Genomic DNA, 19,738 nt, shown 5'->3' with positions numbered 1-19,738 from the left:
CGCCGAAGAAACTTCAGCGCATTTTTTACTTGTCTGTTTATGGTTACACTGATTAAAGTGGTTAGACAATAAATAATCACTGCACGTTCTTCACATTTTCCCTTATGAGGGTTAGACGAAGAGTAAGAGTAGCAAATGAAAAGTTCAAGAAAAGCAGCAACAGAACCGGGTCTGAAATGACAATAAAGAATAGCACTCATGTGTAATGCAACTCCCATGCAAAATTTACCAACTCTCATGAGGTTTCTATGATAGATCAGTTTTTAAATGAGAAAGAATTGCAAGACACTAATGTTTGAGAAGCTGGTGGGAAGGGACCAAAAGAAGTGACAAAAAGCCTGAGACCACGAAACAGCTAAAACTGAACAGCCAAGGAAGAGGAGACTGATATAAAAAAAAAAAAAAAAAAAAAAAAATCAGCCATGAGACAAAAGAATGACGCAATGAAACTTTATCATAACATGGCATTCATCCAAGCCACACTTTTGATTGGCCCATCCATCACTTGAAAACATGATATGGCAATCAATATCACAGTTTTCAACATGACAACACATCAGGCAATGCTGCCCCCCATTAACAACAAACTAGAAGGGAAAGTGTTAAAATGTCGGATCTTGCAAAATAACCTTTTGTATTTCTCTCAATCCATTAAGTGTAGCTCTACTATAGCGAAACAAGGCACTGAGATATGCTACACAACAGGAATACCACACTTCCTACTCAGAGTGAAGGACTAAAGTGATTTAACATGACCCTCAAGTGTACCAAATGTTTTCTTCATAACCACACAAAAGTATAAAGTTTACTTTTCACTGTCTGTGTGTTGTATACTATACTCTATCGACGCCTTCATGGCGATTTAGGCGTTGTCCCCTTCGTTAGCCAAATGTACTTCTCTCGAGTTTTTAAAGGCCTACCCTTCCCATTTACCCCTTTTAATCCGTGCTTCTGTCAAGAAGGTTTAACCTCCTTGGTGTTTGTTAATGTCTCCTGGGAGCAGTATACTTCTGGGTGTTCTCTATTGCCTCGACACTCCTTCGAAAATATTTCCATTCTTCCAGGTCTCTGTTTTTCATATAGGCCTCATTGAATCTCTTTTTGGACCTTCCTTGTGATTATCTCACGCTACTGGACTTGTTTTTGTGTCAATTTACTGTGTATATATATATGTCTATACATATACATATATATATATATGCATATATATATATAGACAGAGAGAGAGAGAGAGAGAGAGAGAGAGAGAGAGAGAGAGAGAGAGAGAGAGAGAGAGAGAGAGAGAGAGAGAGAGAGAGAGAGCAATTGACATTTGAAAAGGATTGTGTGTAGACAGATAAGAGAGCGCAGCATAAATATACATGGGTTACACAAATAAGATTATCGGCAGCTATTTAATTTATCATCTATTCATAATATGGTCCTTCGTTTCTTTCCAGTTAGAGTATTCATAACATTTTTCTATTCATATATCTTCTTTTCTTTACAGACTTAGTTCCAGCTTTGCCATTTACTCGGAATATTTCATTGTTTTTTCTTTGTTTTTGTATCAGTTTTTATCGTTATAACATACAAGATACCTTTGCATAAATGCCCATACCCGATGAAAAATATCTATTGTGTTTTATAGTCTTCATAAGGGTTTGTCAAAACAAATAGATGATTATTTGGGTCATGAATGTCATATTGATAATAATACACAAGAATGCCAGTGGACTATTTGTGATTAATTTCTCGAGCCTGTGGATGAAGATTAATGCGGGAACGAGGACTTCATTCCATGTTGTTTGTAAGGCGACAGACTCCTTAATGAGTCAGTGAATGTTTTGACTGAGCTTCCCTTGTGGAGGCACGTGCTGTTTGACATCTTCATGCCCTGAGGTCAGCTTAACAGGTAAGAGAAGAACTGGCAGCGCTGGAAATTTTTTTGTCACGTTTAAGAATAAACGTGTTGTTTTATTGTTGTCAAATGCTAGAAAATTACGAGGGCCTTTAATAATTGGCAAAAATTGATTAGCAACCAATTATATTTGTGTTGTATAACTTATGCTGCCTTCATATACCATACAACGTGAGTGGGAATATTTGATGTGGCAGCGCCGGTCACCTCCCATGCCCTGCCCTTTTCGCCATGAAGGAGCCAATGGAGTATATGAACAGTTTCAGGGCTACTGTTAAGGCGAGACAAAAAGGCAATAACACAAGTACCTACCACATAACACTGCTTTCCATCAAAGTAAAGGAATAAGGATTCTGCCATGCATACTTACTCAAACTACAAAGGTTAAGTACAAGGGATGACTACAGGAAAACACAAAATAACAAAAGACTAAATTTGGCTTGATATATAATGGGCAGTATACTGGTTTTGGGACTATTTCCAGTAAGATGTAACATTAATCCTAACATTTTTATAAAACACTAAGTTTCCTTATCACTATTTGCTCTTCTGAATATGGCCATCACAAGTTGTAAGCCCTTCCTCCTTATTGCTATCATTTAGTTTAACCAGACCACAGAGCTAACAAAAGTTTTATTCCAAACAAATATATCAGACCTTACTAAATTTAATGACTGGATATAAAGAATAGCTGAAGATAAAACTTAGGATTTTGAAAATAAAACGACGACATGCAACATGTTTTGACTTAAAGTTTTGTTATCCAATCCTGCCTACTGGGACTGAATCATATGGGTTATTCAACTGCCCTGCGATCAATTTGAAGACAGGATAAAGTTTAACATGGTATCCTTTTAGAAATGAACACCCCAATCCAACAGTGGGTAAAATAAGTTTTCAACTGTTATTGTCAGAATCATTATTCCACAAACCATGCCATTTATTAAAGGAATATTTTAGCCAGTGACAAGATATCTTGAGAAGTAAAAAACCTGATAGGACTAGTTATAGTCTTATCTTCATTTTCTTTAATGTGAGCGGGATTCCATCAACATATTTCTACTTTTGAACTACCTTTGTAATGAAAGCTTTATATACAGGGCAAAAGGACTATTGGGGCAGTAATTCCGAGGGTTTTCAGGAGCACTTCTGGAGCCACTGAAAATACCATTTGGTTTCCTGTTACTCATCCCAATTGCAACTTGACTGTAAAATATATTGTTAAATATGTTGGGTGAAATTAATTTTACCAGAAGCTCTAACAGGCCCACAAAAAAATCTGCATTGCTAAACTAGCCAAGAATACGAAAAAGATCAAACTTAAAACTTTATCAATTTCAATAACCTGTAAGATCCATTAAATTAAGAAAACAAAACTTTAAGCAAACTCAAGATATTGGGGAAACATACCAAAACCGTTTTTGCAACATAACTCAATCAAACACACCAAATACAGTACTCTGCTCTAAAATGAATGTGATCCAGACTACATTGAGGAAAGTCACTTCATGAAGGAAACTCTCTAATTGTAATATGAGTAATTTACACCAGGAAAAAAGGAAACCATATTCATCAATTTCAGTCTAAAAAATCTCTTCTCTGGCCCTCTCCATATTTTACACCTACATAAATAAAATGACCTGCCTCTCTGATACTAAGTGTTATACAGGAATAAAATTTACAGTAGAAGACCTTTGATCAGACATCAGACAAAAATTCTTTAAAAATCACTGGTTTCCAAGACAAAAGATTTTATTTTCACCATCGGCAGAAAACAAATCAAGCAAAATTCCATCCACTTAGTTTTAAAAAATATATATTTATTTAATAAATCAAGAGAGGTCTAGGCCTAATAATTGAGTGTGATATTTTATTTAAAAAAAAAAAAAAAAAGTTGATGAAAATGGATTAACAGCAGTTTGAATTTATAAAAGTTATGCTTTCTGATACATGTTTCAGTTGCCTGACCATGAAATAATGACCCAGAATACTTGAGGGCTTGTTGGACAAAGGTTTCCTTGGTGACTAAGCTGCTACTTGTAGTGGTATAAGATTCCACCAGTCAATTTCTATGGCATTTGTTTAATGAATGTTACTGTAATTTTTCATACACTATACACTAAACCGACTAAGTATGCATTACAAGTTCCAGGTTGTGCAGGTAGTGGCAAATTCCAAAACTTGTGAATTTTGATGAAATACTTTATTACTACCTTGTCAAATAACGTACTTAGCAATGACAAAAATTTAAAATTTCTCATCCCATGGCCAAACTGTTTTCCTTCCACAAATGGCTCCCTTAAGCTTCTATCCCAGATTAAGTTCAGTGAGAACAACTGAATGTGTACACAGTAATTCAAAAACCACCCCAGAGTGAACTTTTACCAGAAACCCATAACCCAGATACCTACTGTGCATACATCAGACATAAGATTAAGATCATTCACTTACATGACTCCCCAGCTTTTGCATAGATGTCATCCAGGACTTGCACAAGTTCCTCGTCCACTTCTTCGCCTGTCAAGTTCAACTCCTCTTCGTTCTTGTTCTGGTGTATAGGGTGCCGTTTCGGCTTCTTCTTAGGAGACTGGTTGAGCAATTCTTCTAGCATTGGAGACGGCAGCTCGTTCCTGCAACAGTTTGAGAATTATTCCTCTAACGTTATGTACCAATAAATGCATCAATGTTTTGTTAAGGTTTGGATCTGTAATACAACCAAAGCAAACTATGTTAAAAAATAAGCTTGAAGATTTAAAATTTGCAATTTCCTAAAGAGCTTCCACAAGGATTTAAAGTTACCTTGACCTTTACAAGCATATTCAGGGAAAAATCCTTCTGAAATTTTAGCCTTTAAGTGCAATTATTTGAAATTCTTGGCAACTTACTAAAATAAAAATGGTCCAATGCTTTACAATGGATACTTACCACCAGGCTTTTAAATGTAAATTCTTTAACGGTACTTCCACTAACATCTATGAACATTAAAGTGGGGCTTTGTGTACCATGTAACTGTCATAACCATTACCGTAAGGAAATTTAACAACACTGTACCAAATTGCTTGACTAACAGAGGTCGCCAAAAAGGATTTGTTGCTCAACATAAGGTAAAAATCACAGCAATGTAAAAGCAAAGGAGTTGGAAAGTTACGTAGTAATCCAAAAAGAGAGTAAATTTGTATGACATAAAAAAGTCGAAATTTCTACTTAGAATTTTGACTTTTTTTTCATATTGAAGCATTCTTTAAAATTTCCTTGCTGAGACACCATAACTACGTTACACTGAAGTAAAAAGTACATCAATCCTTTACAAAATTTGAAAAAAAAAAAAATACATGATAGACATATGGCATCAAAATATAATCAAAATCAATAACTCCAAATGCTTCTTGGCTACTGTTTCATGTAAATAATATACAAAATGAGACTCAAATATAATTCAGTGGTCATCACATCACATAAACTGTTAGCATTCTCAATCTGGTTTATAACGGGTCTCAAAATGGATAAAATATACTGAAATCTTAAATGAATGGGATCACATGAGCATTCTCAATGACAAATCTGAAAGTAAACCAAACAGGGGATCTTTTTCTCAAAACAATAGAGGAAACCAACTGAAAAAAAAAAAATTAAAACAAAAGATACTAACACTGACGCCCATGATAAACCAGAGTACTAACCAAAACAAAATCAAGCACAATACGCATTTTGATAAAAAAATTTTGCATCTGAGAACTGTTTTTTAATGAACACTGGCAGTGGCACCTTACAGCATCCTAGACAGCTCCATGAAAACTTCAGATTCTCTACTTTTGAGGAGCACTGTCAAGATGAAAAAACTTAAATTTTATGATCGTAAGAATCAAAAGGTAAAATTAAAACTTTAAAGGACACATCATCACACAGCTATTTTTTATTGCAACAAAACAGCAATTTTTATCAAGATGTGTACTGTGGTAAACACAATGGAGTAGAGCAAATATTTATCATTAATTAAAAAAAATACTTTAAAGGCAGGAAATGTGAGATTTTGATCTGAAAGAGGCAAGTTTGGCCATTCAATGGATGACTTATGTAAGACGCTTTCTACTTCTGTTAAGGGTGAAAAAAGAACCCTTACCATTAATCTTACTTTTCCTTAAGAACAACAACACATCTGGTTAGAATTAAATAATGTACACTTATGTTTTCCAACAAAGGAAAAAGTTAATAAAATACACATACTGTACATACTAAAGCACTGGGCTTTGGTAAAGAAACTTTTAGCATTAAAATAAAAATATCACACTGACACAAGATATGGAACATAACCTGATGACAATTTCAAAATTACTACTGTCCATCACTTAAAAAAAAAAAAAAAAAAAAAAAAAAGATTGGATGGTACTGTACAAATAGAAAAAAAACATTTCACAATATGCTATTTTCCAACATTATCCAGACATGTGGAAGTACTGCACTAAGGAACAAAACAACATCAACATTTAATGCTAAAGCCTCCTATGCTAAGGATTAACTAATTTGTGTCAGTTTCATCCATAAGACAAGAACATTAATCAAAAAGCTACACCGAATAGTCCCAGGTACATGCAAATGAGCATTTAATAATCAATGAGTCCCAAGAGCAAATGTGAAAAAGAAAAAGACTTTGGGAAATAGTACTTACAAATCAATTATGAAAGAATTGTGGCATTAGAACATGTATGTAGGTCCAATGTTTACACGTCCATAGGCCAAAGAATTAAACTAGGACAAAACAGTAACAAAGACCCTTCTAGGAATTTACTTGAGACTGTTAGCACCTCCCTTACTTTTCTAGGTAAATGTTCCGTTCAAAACTACGAGACCCCATGGGCTAAGTTTTTAGTAATACAACTCTAGTTTATCAATTTTCTAGAAATTAGGAATTTAAAGTAATTAAGGGAGTTACCTTGTGAAAATGAACAAATCTAAAGGTGAAAAAATCAGGAAAGGCTTCCATCACAGCCAAAATATGTAATAGAAATTTCCATCCTATCCCAGGACAACATGGTGGAAGTGACAAAAACAAAGTCAACTTGATGTTTTAAAGATCCCTTGAAAGACGTGGTTGATAACAACAGTACATCCCAGAAGAAAGCTCAAATTTTTGTTTCAGTGGAAAAGCATTTGACAAACAAAAGCATCCATCTACTCCCCACCTACTTAATATCTAAGCAAATCTATATACAGAATGTAAACTACACCTCCTGAAATTCTTAATCATCCCACTAATTCAATCCAAATTAACCCTCAGGCTACATTGGCAGACAAAAATAAGAGGCATTTAAGTAGTGAGAGACAGGAAAAGGAGAAGAGGCTTTAAACTGACTGACTACCTTCTGGAAAATAGAGACCACTGAATTCAAGATAACATCCAATTTAGAAAACAGGACAATTTGCCGAGAAGAATTTAAATGACAGATTGAGGAAATTAATTCCGCTGAACGAAAAGTTTCACAATATCTTTTAAATAAACAAAATTTAAAAAATGCAGAATTCTCTCTGCAAATGAACCAAGGTCTGACATTTCAATATATAACTATATTAAAATGCTTCTACTTTTACTGAATCACAAGTCTGATTGATTTTCAACCACACCAGTGCCTACGGACTCACCAACATCACCATAAGCAGTGGGTAGAGGCACTCTTGAATCCATTTCACTGCCATTTTCATTAAGCCACTGTTCAGAAAAATTCATATTTGAAAAATGATGCATCATGACACAGTGCCAAAACAGGGCCCACTGAAGCCAGGAGCTTTGCATGACAAAACTTTCTGCAACAGGATGGAACTGCTGGGATGGTGCAGTTACATTCCTGGAGCTCTTGCCTTCCACTATTCTGAACGACTGTGAAGTACAAGAAGTCCTAGCAGTTTTATTAAAGGGTTTTATCTGCTTAATCCTCAGACTTTGTACTTTTCTTTCTGGCCCCGATTTCACTTTCTTATTTACATATCCTCTTTGCGATGACATGTCCATTTGGGATTCTTTTCTCTTCATCCTCCTACTGAGTATGGCTGGAAAAGTACCGGAACTCTTGGGAAAACTCACAAAGGAGTCCCCCATTTCACTTTGTACTTCACCTTCAGAAACATTCACTGGTTCTGCTTCCGTGGCAGTGTCAGTCTCTGAGGACGAGCACTGGGAGGCCAGTTCCATATCTACAGACTCAGTGTCTGTTTCATCATCAAATTTCCTCGACTTCATATGATTCCACATCATGCCACAGAGAGAACATAGCTGGCCATCACAATCATGAGCAAAGTGTTCCAGCAACTCTGCCTTTACTTTCGGAGGGGTTTTAAGCATGGTGTATGTTGACTGTTCCTTGCTGATAGATTGCATTGCATCTTCTTCAAATGAAACCTCCAGATAATTTTTCTCGGCAGAGACTAATCGATGCTTCGACAATTCTTCATGTAGTATATCCTTATAGATCTCAGATAAAGGCACTGGAGCACATTCTTCCTCTCTCTCTACTCTGACGTCACTTTCAAGAACCTGCAAAGGGGAACTTTGCTCTTCTTCCTTCACCGCGACACAATCTAAATCCTGATGGAAAGATATTTCTTCTTTTCCCTGATCCTCTAAATCTGGATGTAAGTCACTTTCTTTCTTCACAACTCTCACCGTCACAGTCTCTACTTCCGACAGCTTAATCAGTTTCTCTTTCTCGCCCTCATCCATGCTATCTGGCAGCTTGTCATCCTCTACCTTAATACCTGACTCCACCAATGTTGACGCAACTGTTTCCCAAGCAAGCCCTGGGCAAGAAATTGTCTCTAAAGCTGCATCTTCCTCTTTGAAAGGTTCAATGATGTCCCCTTCAATATCTTCAATTGGTGTTGTAGGAAGCTCTAGGGGCCTCCCTGAACAACTCAAATCCAATGGCTGGTGAGAATTGTAAATTCCATACAAGCCTTGTTCATCTGAAGACAAGGGTAAATCAATAGTTTTGCTATAAGGTGGGGTCAAACTCATTAAAGCCAGTTCATCTGAAGTAGGAGCAGAACAGCTCTTGATCGACTTCCCAGGATGCTTCACTGGTTCTAGCAATAACTCTTCACTTTCTGCAAGACTTCCACGGTCCTTGATGGACACACAAGCACCTAATTCTGGATCACAGGAAGTTAAAATATTTGAAATGTCTAAAGTGGGATGAATACAAGATTCTGCTAACGCCAGCATTTCTGGATCTATGTTATTTAACTGTGATGCAGCAGCAAAACACTTGGACTCCTTACTTGTGTCTGGCAAAGCATCAGTAACACTGATAGAGCACTGGGCATTTTCCTCTGAGCTACAATTCACAACAGTTTGTGGGATCAAGAAGGGAGCAGAACCAAATTGAAATGAATCCTCTCCTGACGAAATAAAGATAGATTTAGGAGGTGATGCCGGATCTAAAGCAGAAACAGGACTCAATGTGCCATAATCACTAGTAGGAGATGGCTGAAGCAAAGAGGGAGAGGCAACAATGACATGCTCTAGGCTTAACGGGATTGGTTCTTTCGGATGTAGCTTTTTGAAATGCTTTACAAGGTTCAAATTAGTAACATAGAATTTGTCGCAGATAAAACAATGATATTTAGTTGGGACTTTATTACGCGCATGATCTTTCAAATGTTTGACAAATATATTCCTATCTATAGCTTCATTACAAATTGAGCATAAAAAAGCAACTTGGGGCCTGGATGCTGCAGAATGAGATGGGACAGGAAAAAAAGTTGGGATTTCTACTGAACCCTTACTATGCTTTGGGGAATCTTCTTGAAACACAGTGAAGGGAAGGTAAGCAGGGACAGGGGGTACTATAGGGGTGGGTGATATGGGGCGTAGAGAAAGTGCAGGCGGAAGACACAAGTGGAGAATGGAAACTTCATCCAGCCCTAAAGCCACGGATTCCAACTCCTTTTGGCAACGGGAGGACTGGCAGGTATGAGAGGGCCTGTATTCTAAGTCAAGACTCTTCCCTTCATGCTTACGCCTCTTTCTGTAGCCACATCTACAACTGTGCCTAAGGAGGACCAGTGTTAGCCAGTGCATGCAAAAGCAAAACCCACATCTCTGTCTGTTTCAATAAAAGACGGCAAAAAAAATAAGCAACATGCAAATTGTTATAACATATAAGCAAAAAAGCAAAGGCATCCAGCAAGAATAAGGTTCTCAACAGTTTTATGCACTATTACATCCAATATTACTTCTGAACACTACTGCAAAATAAGAAATTCTACTAACCCTATTACAACCAAGTAATTTAACCTGCTGTCTATTACCTTCTTCTTGCTGACAAAGTGCAACAAATGGGAACATTCAAGCACCTTATGTAACTAAGTCAATCATTCAGCAGTATTAAATGTTACAATGTCCATGTTATTAGGCTATAGGTAAACAAAATAATCACAAAACACAAAGAACACTTCCAGTCATTCCACCACAAGAGCCTAAAAAAAAAAAAACTCCCTTCTTTCAGTGCAAGCAAGCATACAAATTGACTTACTTCCCAATTAAACTGACGAATGAATGGCAATACTTACTTCTTATTACACAGTATGTCATTAATTGATGGCTGAGCTGCTGCAGTGGATTTTGTCGGATCTTCAGGGTGAGGTCCAACATCTTTGCCAGCAATCCAAAGTTCGTACCTCTCGGGCTGGAATCGCTTGACAAATGTGTCCATGGATATCTTGACCATATCCCCACTGAAAAATAACAATCGCAAATTACACTAATTGTCATTCAAAAGGAGTGCTGAACCAACATTCAGTCATTCAATACTAAAAATACATGTGGATCCAACATGTAACCACATGACATTCCTGTTTTGATTAATCAAAATACTCAGTTGAAGGTATTAGCACCAGGAGAGGAAGTTACTATCACTTATTAAAACATACCTCCCTACATTACCTGAAATGCCCTATTACAATAAGTGTACAAATCATGCAAGCACATGCATTTCCTTATGACATGAGGTCTATTGTTAAAAAGAAGGGGGAGGGGAGAGAACTGGCTATTCCCTTATATGCAGTGCCCAGCAGAATGATGAACCAGCATCCTTAACTACACTAAACCTAATCAATACAAATAAACTGGGAAAGGAAGAGAAATATGGGGCTTACTACGACAGAAGATATGATTCAAAGATGGAAGTTTTGAAATTCTCAGAAAATAGAACCATGAAGGGAATTCCAAAGCCAAAGCTGCCTGAGAGGAGCAAGGACTCCATCTTGCACCAAAGACAAGAGGATGAAGAGCCTCGGTTGAAGAATATATCTCATAACATCTATTCTTGATAAAAGTTCAATTAGTTTTTACAGTGACCGTATTATCTGGAAGGGAGAAGGAACAGAGAAGTGGGTGGAAACTAAACTTTGGAAGCATTTAACATGAATAAACAAATGGAAGGAGGGGGTAGAAAAAAAATTACTGGTTAAACATGTAAGATATATATATTTTACTGATACTGAAGGGGAATGTTACTGCTAATGGGATAAGAGAAGTGTAATAAAAAAAAATCCAGAGAAATACTACTTGATATGAAGTAGGGAGTAGATGTGGTAGTCCACAAGTGATATGAAGTGACTGGACAAAAAGTTAAAAATACCTATACCTCAAGGAGTCAATTATAAGCAAGTTTGGCAAAAGGAGCTTTACGCCAATAGTGTGCCTAACAAATTGGAGATATCCAGTTTGATGATGAGATAGAAAGTCTTCAAAGGCCTACTGAGATATTGACCAAATATAGTTAAGTATGTCCACATTCAACTTTGCCATATCTTAATAATTATGCAAAAAATACTAAAAGACTTGTAAAGCACAGGAACCCATTGGCCACTATACACCTTTAAAAAATCGACAAATACAATCCAAGCAATATGCTTGCCAATCTTTCATAGCAAAGGACTAAAAGAATCCAGTGTACTGGAATCACTAGTCTGGAAAATGAGAGCAGCAGAATGTGGCCTTTTCATTATAACAAGAAGTTACATATCCAACTCGATGACAAAGAGAAGACAACTGAAATTTTAAATGTTCGAACAGCCACACCACAAAGAATAAAAACAGTACATACAAACATGCGAAACAAAACCAGAAGCATGAGAAAGAAGCAAGAAAGATGCAGCAGCTTTGGAGTCAATGAGGGAAGGTAGGCCGTCCTGGATCACACTTTTTAAAGACAAATCAGACAGCTGAGAAGTGCTATGCACTCGAATACACTGTACTCCATATATAAAAGCGTAGGTTCATATACGTGTCAGAACAATTTAATAGTTGAAAGCCCCGTCAGTCAAGGACAACAAATTTTCACTAGAAAATGCTACTGCACAATATAAATTTCCTCTAACATAAGAGGCTTTCTTCCATCAAAGTAAAACCATTCCACCAAAGTAAAACCATACTAGATATATTAGAAGGATGAATAGCAACATAGGGAGGGGACAGGCGCGAATGATGTACACTTTTTACTTAGAGTTGCGGAGTAAAGGAAGTTTTAACGTAAGTGGGATAGATGATAATGAGTCACAGCTTTTGTGTAAATTGGTGTTGCAACAACTTTGGTCACTGGACATTGGCCTTGATAACCAAGGTAAAGACCTCACTGACACTGGCTGTCAAAAGTCAGGCTTTCAGAAACAAATTACTTAAGGATAATCAAGTCGAAAGGTTTATATGTCAGTCTGCTGAGAACTGTCAAGCATCACTAGAGGAATGGTGGAGGATACTATGGGAGAGAGGGGTACAACTGGAAATTCTCACAATACTATATAAAAAAAATCTGGTGACCGATTCTACTACATACCGACATTGGCACTGTGTAGCACGTTTGCCATACTCTACCCATCTTGGCATGGCAAAGTTAGTCGATTCAGCACAATTAAAACCGTGATTGAATCCAGCATGATACCCGTAAGGAAAGGTGATCATGATTTCTCCAGCCTCCTGAGTGATCTGTATATTAAAATGCAAAAATGAGTGCCAAGTACTTCTACAACACTGTTGTGAAAGATCATCATTGAGAAAGGTAATATACATATCATTAAAAGGCAATATGTTATAACAGTTGTATAAAGAAAAGCCTTCAAAGGCCCAGCAAATATACAGTTATGAGAATCAAGTCTTTAAACAAACAACTCTTCTCTAGCATGGGGTTGTCTTTGAACAGAATTCAATAATATATCATCTCTTGCTTGCTAAAATCACTCAATGAAAACTGAACACAAAAATAAAAAATTAGGAAAATGGAAAACTTGACCAACCTTATTAAAAGGAATAGAATACTGTTTAAGAATCTGTGGAGACATCAGCGTCATCTTATGCCGCAGGTAGGCAGGACATGCTTTGAAGGAATTGGGGAAGAAACCATTCGCCAATCTCTCAAGTCTTCGTCCGTGTTCTGGAGGGATGGAGTACCATGTCTTGGGCGCTCCAAAATGTAAATAGTTGATACTGTGGATATAAAATTTACCCGTTCATCAATAACACACCTAAGTTCTACATACATTACCTACAACTTTTAACATTAAACATCTGAATTCAACAAGTTTTAACTTCCCATAAAAATCATATCCCTGTATATATCTTACTGCAGTTTAAAACTAGACCAAATCAATTACATTTAGTCTGCTACATTTAAATGAACACTCTTGGGACAGTATTGCTTAAAAAAATAAATAACAAGCCTGCTCTAGACGGCATAAATCAAATTCAATAACACAATCTCCCAAAACCAATGCAAAGCAGACCATAATTAAAACACAAAGTACTCTAATCCTAAAGAGTAAGAAAAAACCTAAATAAATTGACCTACAACAGGTTCTATGCATGATACTGCCTAGTTAAGACAGTATCCTCAAAGCAATTTTTTGTGAACATACTTCTTTGCAGACTATACAGTAAATCCCCCCCCGGATTCGTGTTCTCACGATTCGTGGACTCACGTATTCATGGATTTCTCTGTAAAATGTACCTTCCCATTATTTGCGGAAAATTCTTCCATTCGCGATATTTTTCACTGAGCAATATTCACTAATTACTGTATTTTCATATTTTCATGACTAAATGCACTTTTTGTGATAAAACTATTAAAATACTCAGGTATAAGCATTTTTAGAGGGTTTTTCTTGTGTTTAAACTATCAAAATAGGCAGTCCTAAGTGTTTTTAGAGGGTTTTAAGTATTCTCAGATTTTAGCTATTCGCAGGGGGGTGCAGTACGCATCCCCCCTGAATACGGGGGGCTTACTGTAATCTAAAGTAAGCCACTCATTATATCTGTAAAAGATATTTTGAGTTACTATATAAAAACTCTGAAGACAATTCTTGCAGCATTAAAATGGCAGGGGGAAAAAATCCACAGGTGTCTGTCTCTGGAATGCAAGCAAATGTAATACAACACCAAGACCTCTACTTATTTCCCTAAGTGTTTTTTAAACACGTCACATTCCATGAAATCGATTCACAAAGTCCCAAACGGATTCCACTACCTACCTGTATAGGTCCATATCTTCCGTGTGCCAAGCAAATGTCGTCTTCCACATACCGAAGTACAGATAGGCTGTGTTGACACCTTCAATACTGATTCCGTAATCTTCATTGACATAGTCCAAAATGGAACCCAACCGATTAATATTCCATTCCTGTAATAAGATGCATTTGGAAAATAATGGATAAAACCAACAAACTGTATAATTACTTTTGGCAACTATTATTATTAATAATATTCAAAAGATGAACCCTACTCATATATTAAAAAAAAGTATACCTTAGTTTAACCAGACCACTGAGCTGATTATCAGCTCTCCTAGGGCTGGCCCGAAGGATTAGATTTATGTTACGTGGCTAAGAACCAATTAGTTACCCAGCAACGGGACATACAGCTTATTGTGGAATCCGAACCACATTATACCGAGAAATGAATTTCTATCACCAGAAATAAATTCCTCTAATTCTTCATTGGCCGGTCGGAGAATCGAACGTGCGGCCAGCAGTGCTAGCTGGGAACGGTACCCTTCCCTCCAATGAGGAACATACCCTATTCATATAGAACAGTAGTTCTCAAACTATAGGTTAGATCAATTTTGATAGGTCACAACCCTACCACAATGATCCCACGACTTGAAAAACTGGTAAATGAAAAGCAGCACCATGGATCCCATTAATTTAGTTTTGTGAGTGAAAAGCAGTGCCATGGATTCTATTAATTTTGTTTTGTGAATGAAAAGCAGTGCCATGGATTCTATTAATTTTGTTTTGCAAATGAAAAGCAGTGCCATGGATTCTATTAATTTTGTTTTGTGAATGAAAAGCAGTGCCATAGATTCTATTAATTTAGTTCTGTGAATGAAAAGCAGTGCCACAGATTCTAAGAACAAATCAATGAACAATTGATAAAAAAAAGTATACCACAGGTTTTGACATAAGAAAAACCTACTTCTGGTAGCAGAATACCATTTTCATTAACAAGACAAGATAGCCTTCAGAATGGTGACTGCACAAGAAAATTTCAAATTTCATCCCACTGACGTACACACAATTATGTCAAACAAGTAGAAGAGTGAACATCCGTGTTATCATACTGTACGTCTACATATCACACAAGCAAATAAAATCCTGTATAAAAGCACTCACATCAACATCCTCGTCTGTGATGCTGCCAGAAACGTCAGCTCCATAGATGGGGGAAACGTAGGTGATGTTCTTCCAGTACTTCCTCTCTAAATCTTCAAACGAGGTGTGTCTTGGAGTGCGGTACCTAAGGAATACAAAGTTTTTTAAATGCAATGTACCAAAACATATCTCCTGCAACAAACAATGATAGAATGGAATACAGTATATGAATTTAGGACAAAGGCCAAGTGCTGGGATCTGTAAGGTTATTCAAAATGAAATGGAAATTAAGACACCAGACGACAAATAGGAGAGGGCGAAACGTTCGATGGAGAGAGAATATATATGGAGGTACAGTAAAAGGAATGAAAGGGGTTGCAGCTAGGGGGATGAAGGAACACTGTAAAGAACCTTAGGTAACGCCTACAGTGCACCACTGAGGTGCACTGATGGCACTATCCCCCTACAGAGAACAATCCATTGTGAATTACATGAAAAAGGGAATGCCGTAACAAAATTACAAGGTCTTCACTGTTGACTTCAACGAAGAGTTACAAATTCTATAGCATGAACAGAAACAGGATTATATACTGTACTTATCAATTAAAAGTGAATTATAAAAAGTTTTTCCTAAATATATTCTTGGTTCCCTCTAGTAATTACTGAATATTTATCTTCCACATATGTAAAATTACACATGAACTACTTCCAAACATCATCCAATACAGTACTTTATTATTTTTTGTATCTAACATGAATGATTTCACTTAAACCTTGAATGAAAAAAGGAAGAGAGAGAGAGAGAGAGAGAGAGAGAGAGAGAGAGAGAGAGAGAGAGAGAGAGAGAGAGAGAGAGAGAGAGAGAGAGATTATTGATTGATTGATTCTCAAATATACTCCACAAAGGACTGGATGGAAAACTGCCAAAACAATTCAGTCGGCAAGAAGCTACAATGTATACAAAGGAAGCAGACTCCAAATAAATCAATACCTAGTGACATTTCAATGCTGCTATAAATGTCAACTGGTTTAGTAGTACAGTATTTTTATCTGATGTAATACACATCCTTAAATGACACATTTTATGCATAAGACTACCCACCATCGCCCATAAAATAAGAGCACGAGCAAGTCAAAGCCAATATCTGAGAAATCAAAACTTAAGACTTTGACAGAGCACTAGAGCATGTCGAACCGAATACTGTATCTGAGAATTCAAAACTTGAGACTTTTTAAAAAGGATGACAAAATCCCACCTGTCACTATTCGCTAGTTTGCTGAACTCTCGAACAGTCATGGCTTTCTTCTGTATGTTAATCTGTTGATAAAGACCCTGCTTGCCAGTTACCACCTGGCAGATGGGTGCAGGAATGGTTAAATCCAGGGACTCCAAGTCATATCCTTGTTTGCGTGGACACCACTCAGGGGGAGGAATAATCTGGAACAGAGATTTTCACTCTCAACCACTATAAGAAACTTTTGAATAATTTAGAAATAATAACTGTTACTTGGACTATTTTACAGTACAGTAAGTACTGGACTCTGCTAAGTGAGATACTATTGTATCTAAAAAAGACAAAATGGGGGGCCTAAATGGACATGGGCTGGAATACGTTTCTAAACCTTTACAATTTCTGATAGCTGTCACTATGATATCTATTTTTATATCATCAATGAATAATCCCTCAACCATATCCTGAATTACATATACTGTAAAGATGTAAAAATAATAAAACAAAATAATTTGTCCTAAACTACCTCACTGTTTGGCATACAGTAATAACATCTATTTCATAAAAGGGCACGTAGATGTATGCATATGTCTACTTTTGTACATTTTTAATTATGTACTTGGGTATACAAATAGAAAAAGGAAAAAACACCTATGGGCCCAATACTACACTTAAGAATCTAAATTGAGAGGCCTTGAAAATTATCTTATAATAATAATACCGTAATCATCTAACAGCATAAATGACATAGTAAAAATATTACTGCCACTTCAATTCAATCTTGTGTTTTCACACTTGTCAGTGGAAGTTCATACAATGACATAGTGAAAATATTATTGCCACTTCAATTCAATCTACAGTATTGGTGTTTTCAAACCTGTCAGTGGAAGTTTGTATGCTTGACTACAATCTTCATGTACGTCACTGAGCCTCTAAAATAAGATTCTTCCACAAAGAACACAATATATTATAATAATAATTAAAGCACAGGAGTTACTTATAAGGGGCACTGGAAAAAAAATTATCCAGTATGAATAAAAGGTAGTAAAGAATTTGACTTGAAATTACTGTCTTGTCAAAGGTTATGATTTAAGTCTTGCTTTCACATTATCGACAGTAAAACTGCTACTCTACCCCGAAGTATCAAAAACCATGAAAGGCCATTCTTACTTTTGCTAGACCAGCTTTGGGAGCTCCTTGCGACTCAATGTACTCGATGTACGTTTTGAAGTCCTTAAACTCATCCCAAGTTGGCCGGAAGACCATGATCTTGGGATGGTCACCCATCTTTGATTTCTCTGAAAAAGGAAAAGACAGGTACAGTATTCAAAACACGATTAACTGCATAAAGCACAATTCTCACAAACAGGAGTACACTGAACTTTTCAAATAGTAACACCTAGACTTATTGGACCAATGTACTTAACAGCTATATTACTATGATTATTTTTTGTTATGCTACCATTTTAGATGGCCAACACAGAGAGGCTCAAGATGGCGCCGAAATCAACAGTCTCTCTCTCTATTAACCACTCCCAAATCCTATCTATTTCTGCTGTGAGTTCTCTGGTACCTTTTAGGCCTATTGACGGAGTGTCACGTGACCTGCAGCATCCGCCATCTTGTGAGCCTAAGCCCTCAGGACACCTGGGATGACCCGGGTAGAACCCACTTTACTGACGCTTGGTCTATTTGCTGCCAGACTCTCCACTGGGCCCCACCTTAGTGTGGTACATAACAACGATATCCCGGTGTAAGTCTAATCAGTGCATGGGGGTTATAGCGACCTTATTTCCTTTGTCCTAATTCCTTATTCCTTCCTTTTTATCCAGAAACCTTCTCCCAAGTCCTTACCATGATATTCATGTGTCCTCTCCCTCCTTGGCCATCCCCTGACCCACCTTGGAACCCATACAAACTTCCCTATGCTAAAGCCATCCATCATTTTACATGTATAGTTTAATTATTGGAAAAAGTGTGGTTAAAGTGAGTCTTCACTATCTGTGCCATTTACATACATGAGCATGCAGTCCAGTGCAAGTGACTTCACCATGATGCATTGGACTTGTTAGTTAGGGAAAACTTAATAGCTCAGTTGCATGATGTGGCTTCATTTCACGTCAGTTCTACACCTAATTCAATGCCTCTCTCTTTCAGAGGGATGCTTTATTGTGTGACTCAGGAACTCAGCTCGCGATTCGTTGACCAGTCTCCTCCCACATGAGGCACCAGGGAGAGATGATTTTCCCTCACCATGGCACTGCCAATGATTTATTAGTATAATTATTTAATGTTTATTTACTGGGGTTTTGTGTAACTGTTTCATGATCTTTTGTTTGTTGACTGTGATATAAAATTGTTAACTATGCACTGAGTGTAATTACACCTTGAAGTCAAGCAGAGTAGAATCCTCCCTTATTCCAATTATCCTATTCTTTTGATTTAATTTTGTTTTACAAGCAGCCATATTCATGCGTTCCATTACGCTTTCACAGGCTGCACTGTAACAGCTGCGAGATATCAGGAAAATATTCAAGTGCAGGCTATAATATGGGGCCTGTGCTAATTTACATGACTTTGTTACTTGAGCTGAGGTGCTACTATAGATGAAAAGTTCAACTATGAAAAGTTTCAAAAGTTTGCCTCAATGACACTATTATTATTATTATAACAGTTTAACCAGACCACTGAGCTGATTATCAGCTCTCATAGGGATGGCCCTGAATGACAATAAAAATTACATTGCAGTACACGGAAATTTTCCACAGACACTCCGCAATACTAACTGCACCATGAAATCCAATCCAAGTTTCCCAAACACAGCATTGTCTCACTGTTACCGATCACATACTGAGATAACTAAAGGTCACACACTCTAAGGAACCGATAATTTTCCCTAGTGTCCTCATCAATAATTAACTGCAGCAAAAGAATACATTATCCCTGCAATTTCCTAAAAGGTTGACTGTCC

At 36.9% G+C, this 19,738-nt stretch overlaps 1 protein-coding gene across 7 annotated transcripts in view; it reads right to left on the bottom strand.

The window, feature by feature from the left end:
* The window catches only part of LOC136826677 (uncharacterized), a 51,165-nt gene that overhangs the window by 12,871 nt on the left and 18,556 nt on the right, over window positions 1-19,738 (bottom strand). For 5 of the 7 annotated variants that reach the window (XM_067084039.1, XM_067084038.1, XM_067084040.1 and 2 more), the window contains exons 2-9: window positions 17,938-18,065; window positions 16,792-16,973; window positions 15,557-15,680; window positions 14,417-14,565; window positions 13,187-13,376; window positions 12,730-12,878; window positions 10,463-10,627; window positions 4,352-4,530 (exon numbers count right to left, since the gene is read on the bottom strand). In XM_067084039.1, the coding sequence (XP_066940140.1) occupies window positions 4,352-4,530; window positions 10,463-10,627; window positions 12,730-12,878; window positions 13,187-13,376; window positions 14,417-14,565; window positions 15,557-15,680; window positions 16,792-16,973; window positions 17,938-18,065 (1,266 nt within the window). Of the gene's footprint in view, window positions 1-4,351; window positions 4,531-5,319; window positions 9,943-10,462; window positions 10,628-12,729; window positions 12,879-13,186; window positions 13,377-14,416; window positions 14,566-15,556; window positions 15,681-16,791; window positions 16,974-17,937; window positions 18,066-19,738 lie in introns of those variants that run through there. The other 2 variants (XM_067084043.1, XM_067084042.1) reach the window with 1 other exon arrangement.

Source organism: Macrobrachium rosenbergii, chromosome 41 (assembly GCF_040412425.1).
Source record: "Macrobrachium rosenbergii isolate ZJJX-2024 chromosome 41, ASM4041242v1, whole genome shotgun sequence".
Taxonomy (NCBI): Eukaryota; Metazoa; Arthropoda; class Malacostraca; order Decapoda; family Palaemonidae; genus Macrobrachium; species Macrobrachium rosenbergii.
The sequence above is the reverse complement of the archived record's forward strand: the minus strand, read 5'-3'. Positions and strand labels throughout refer to the sequence as shown.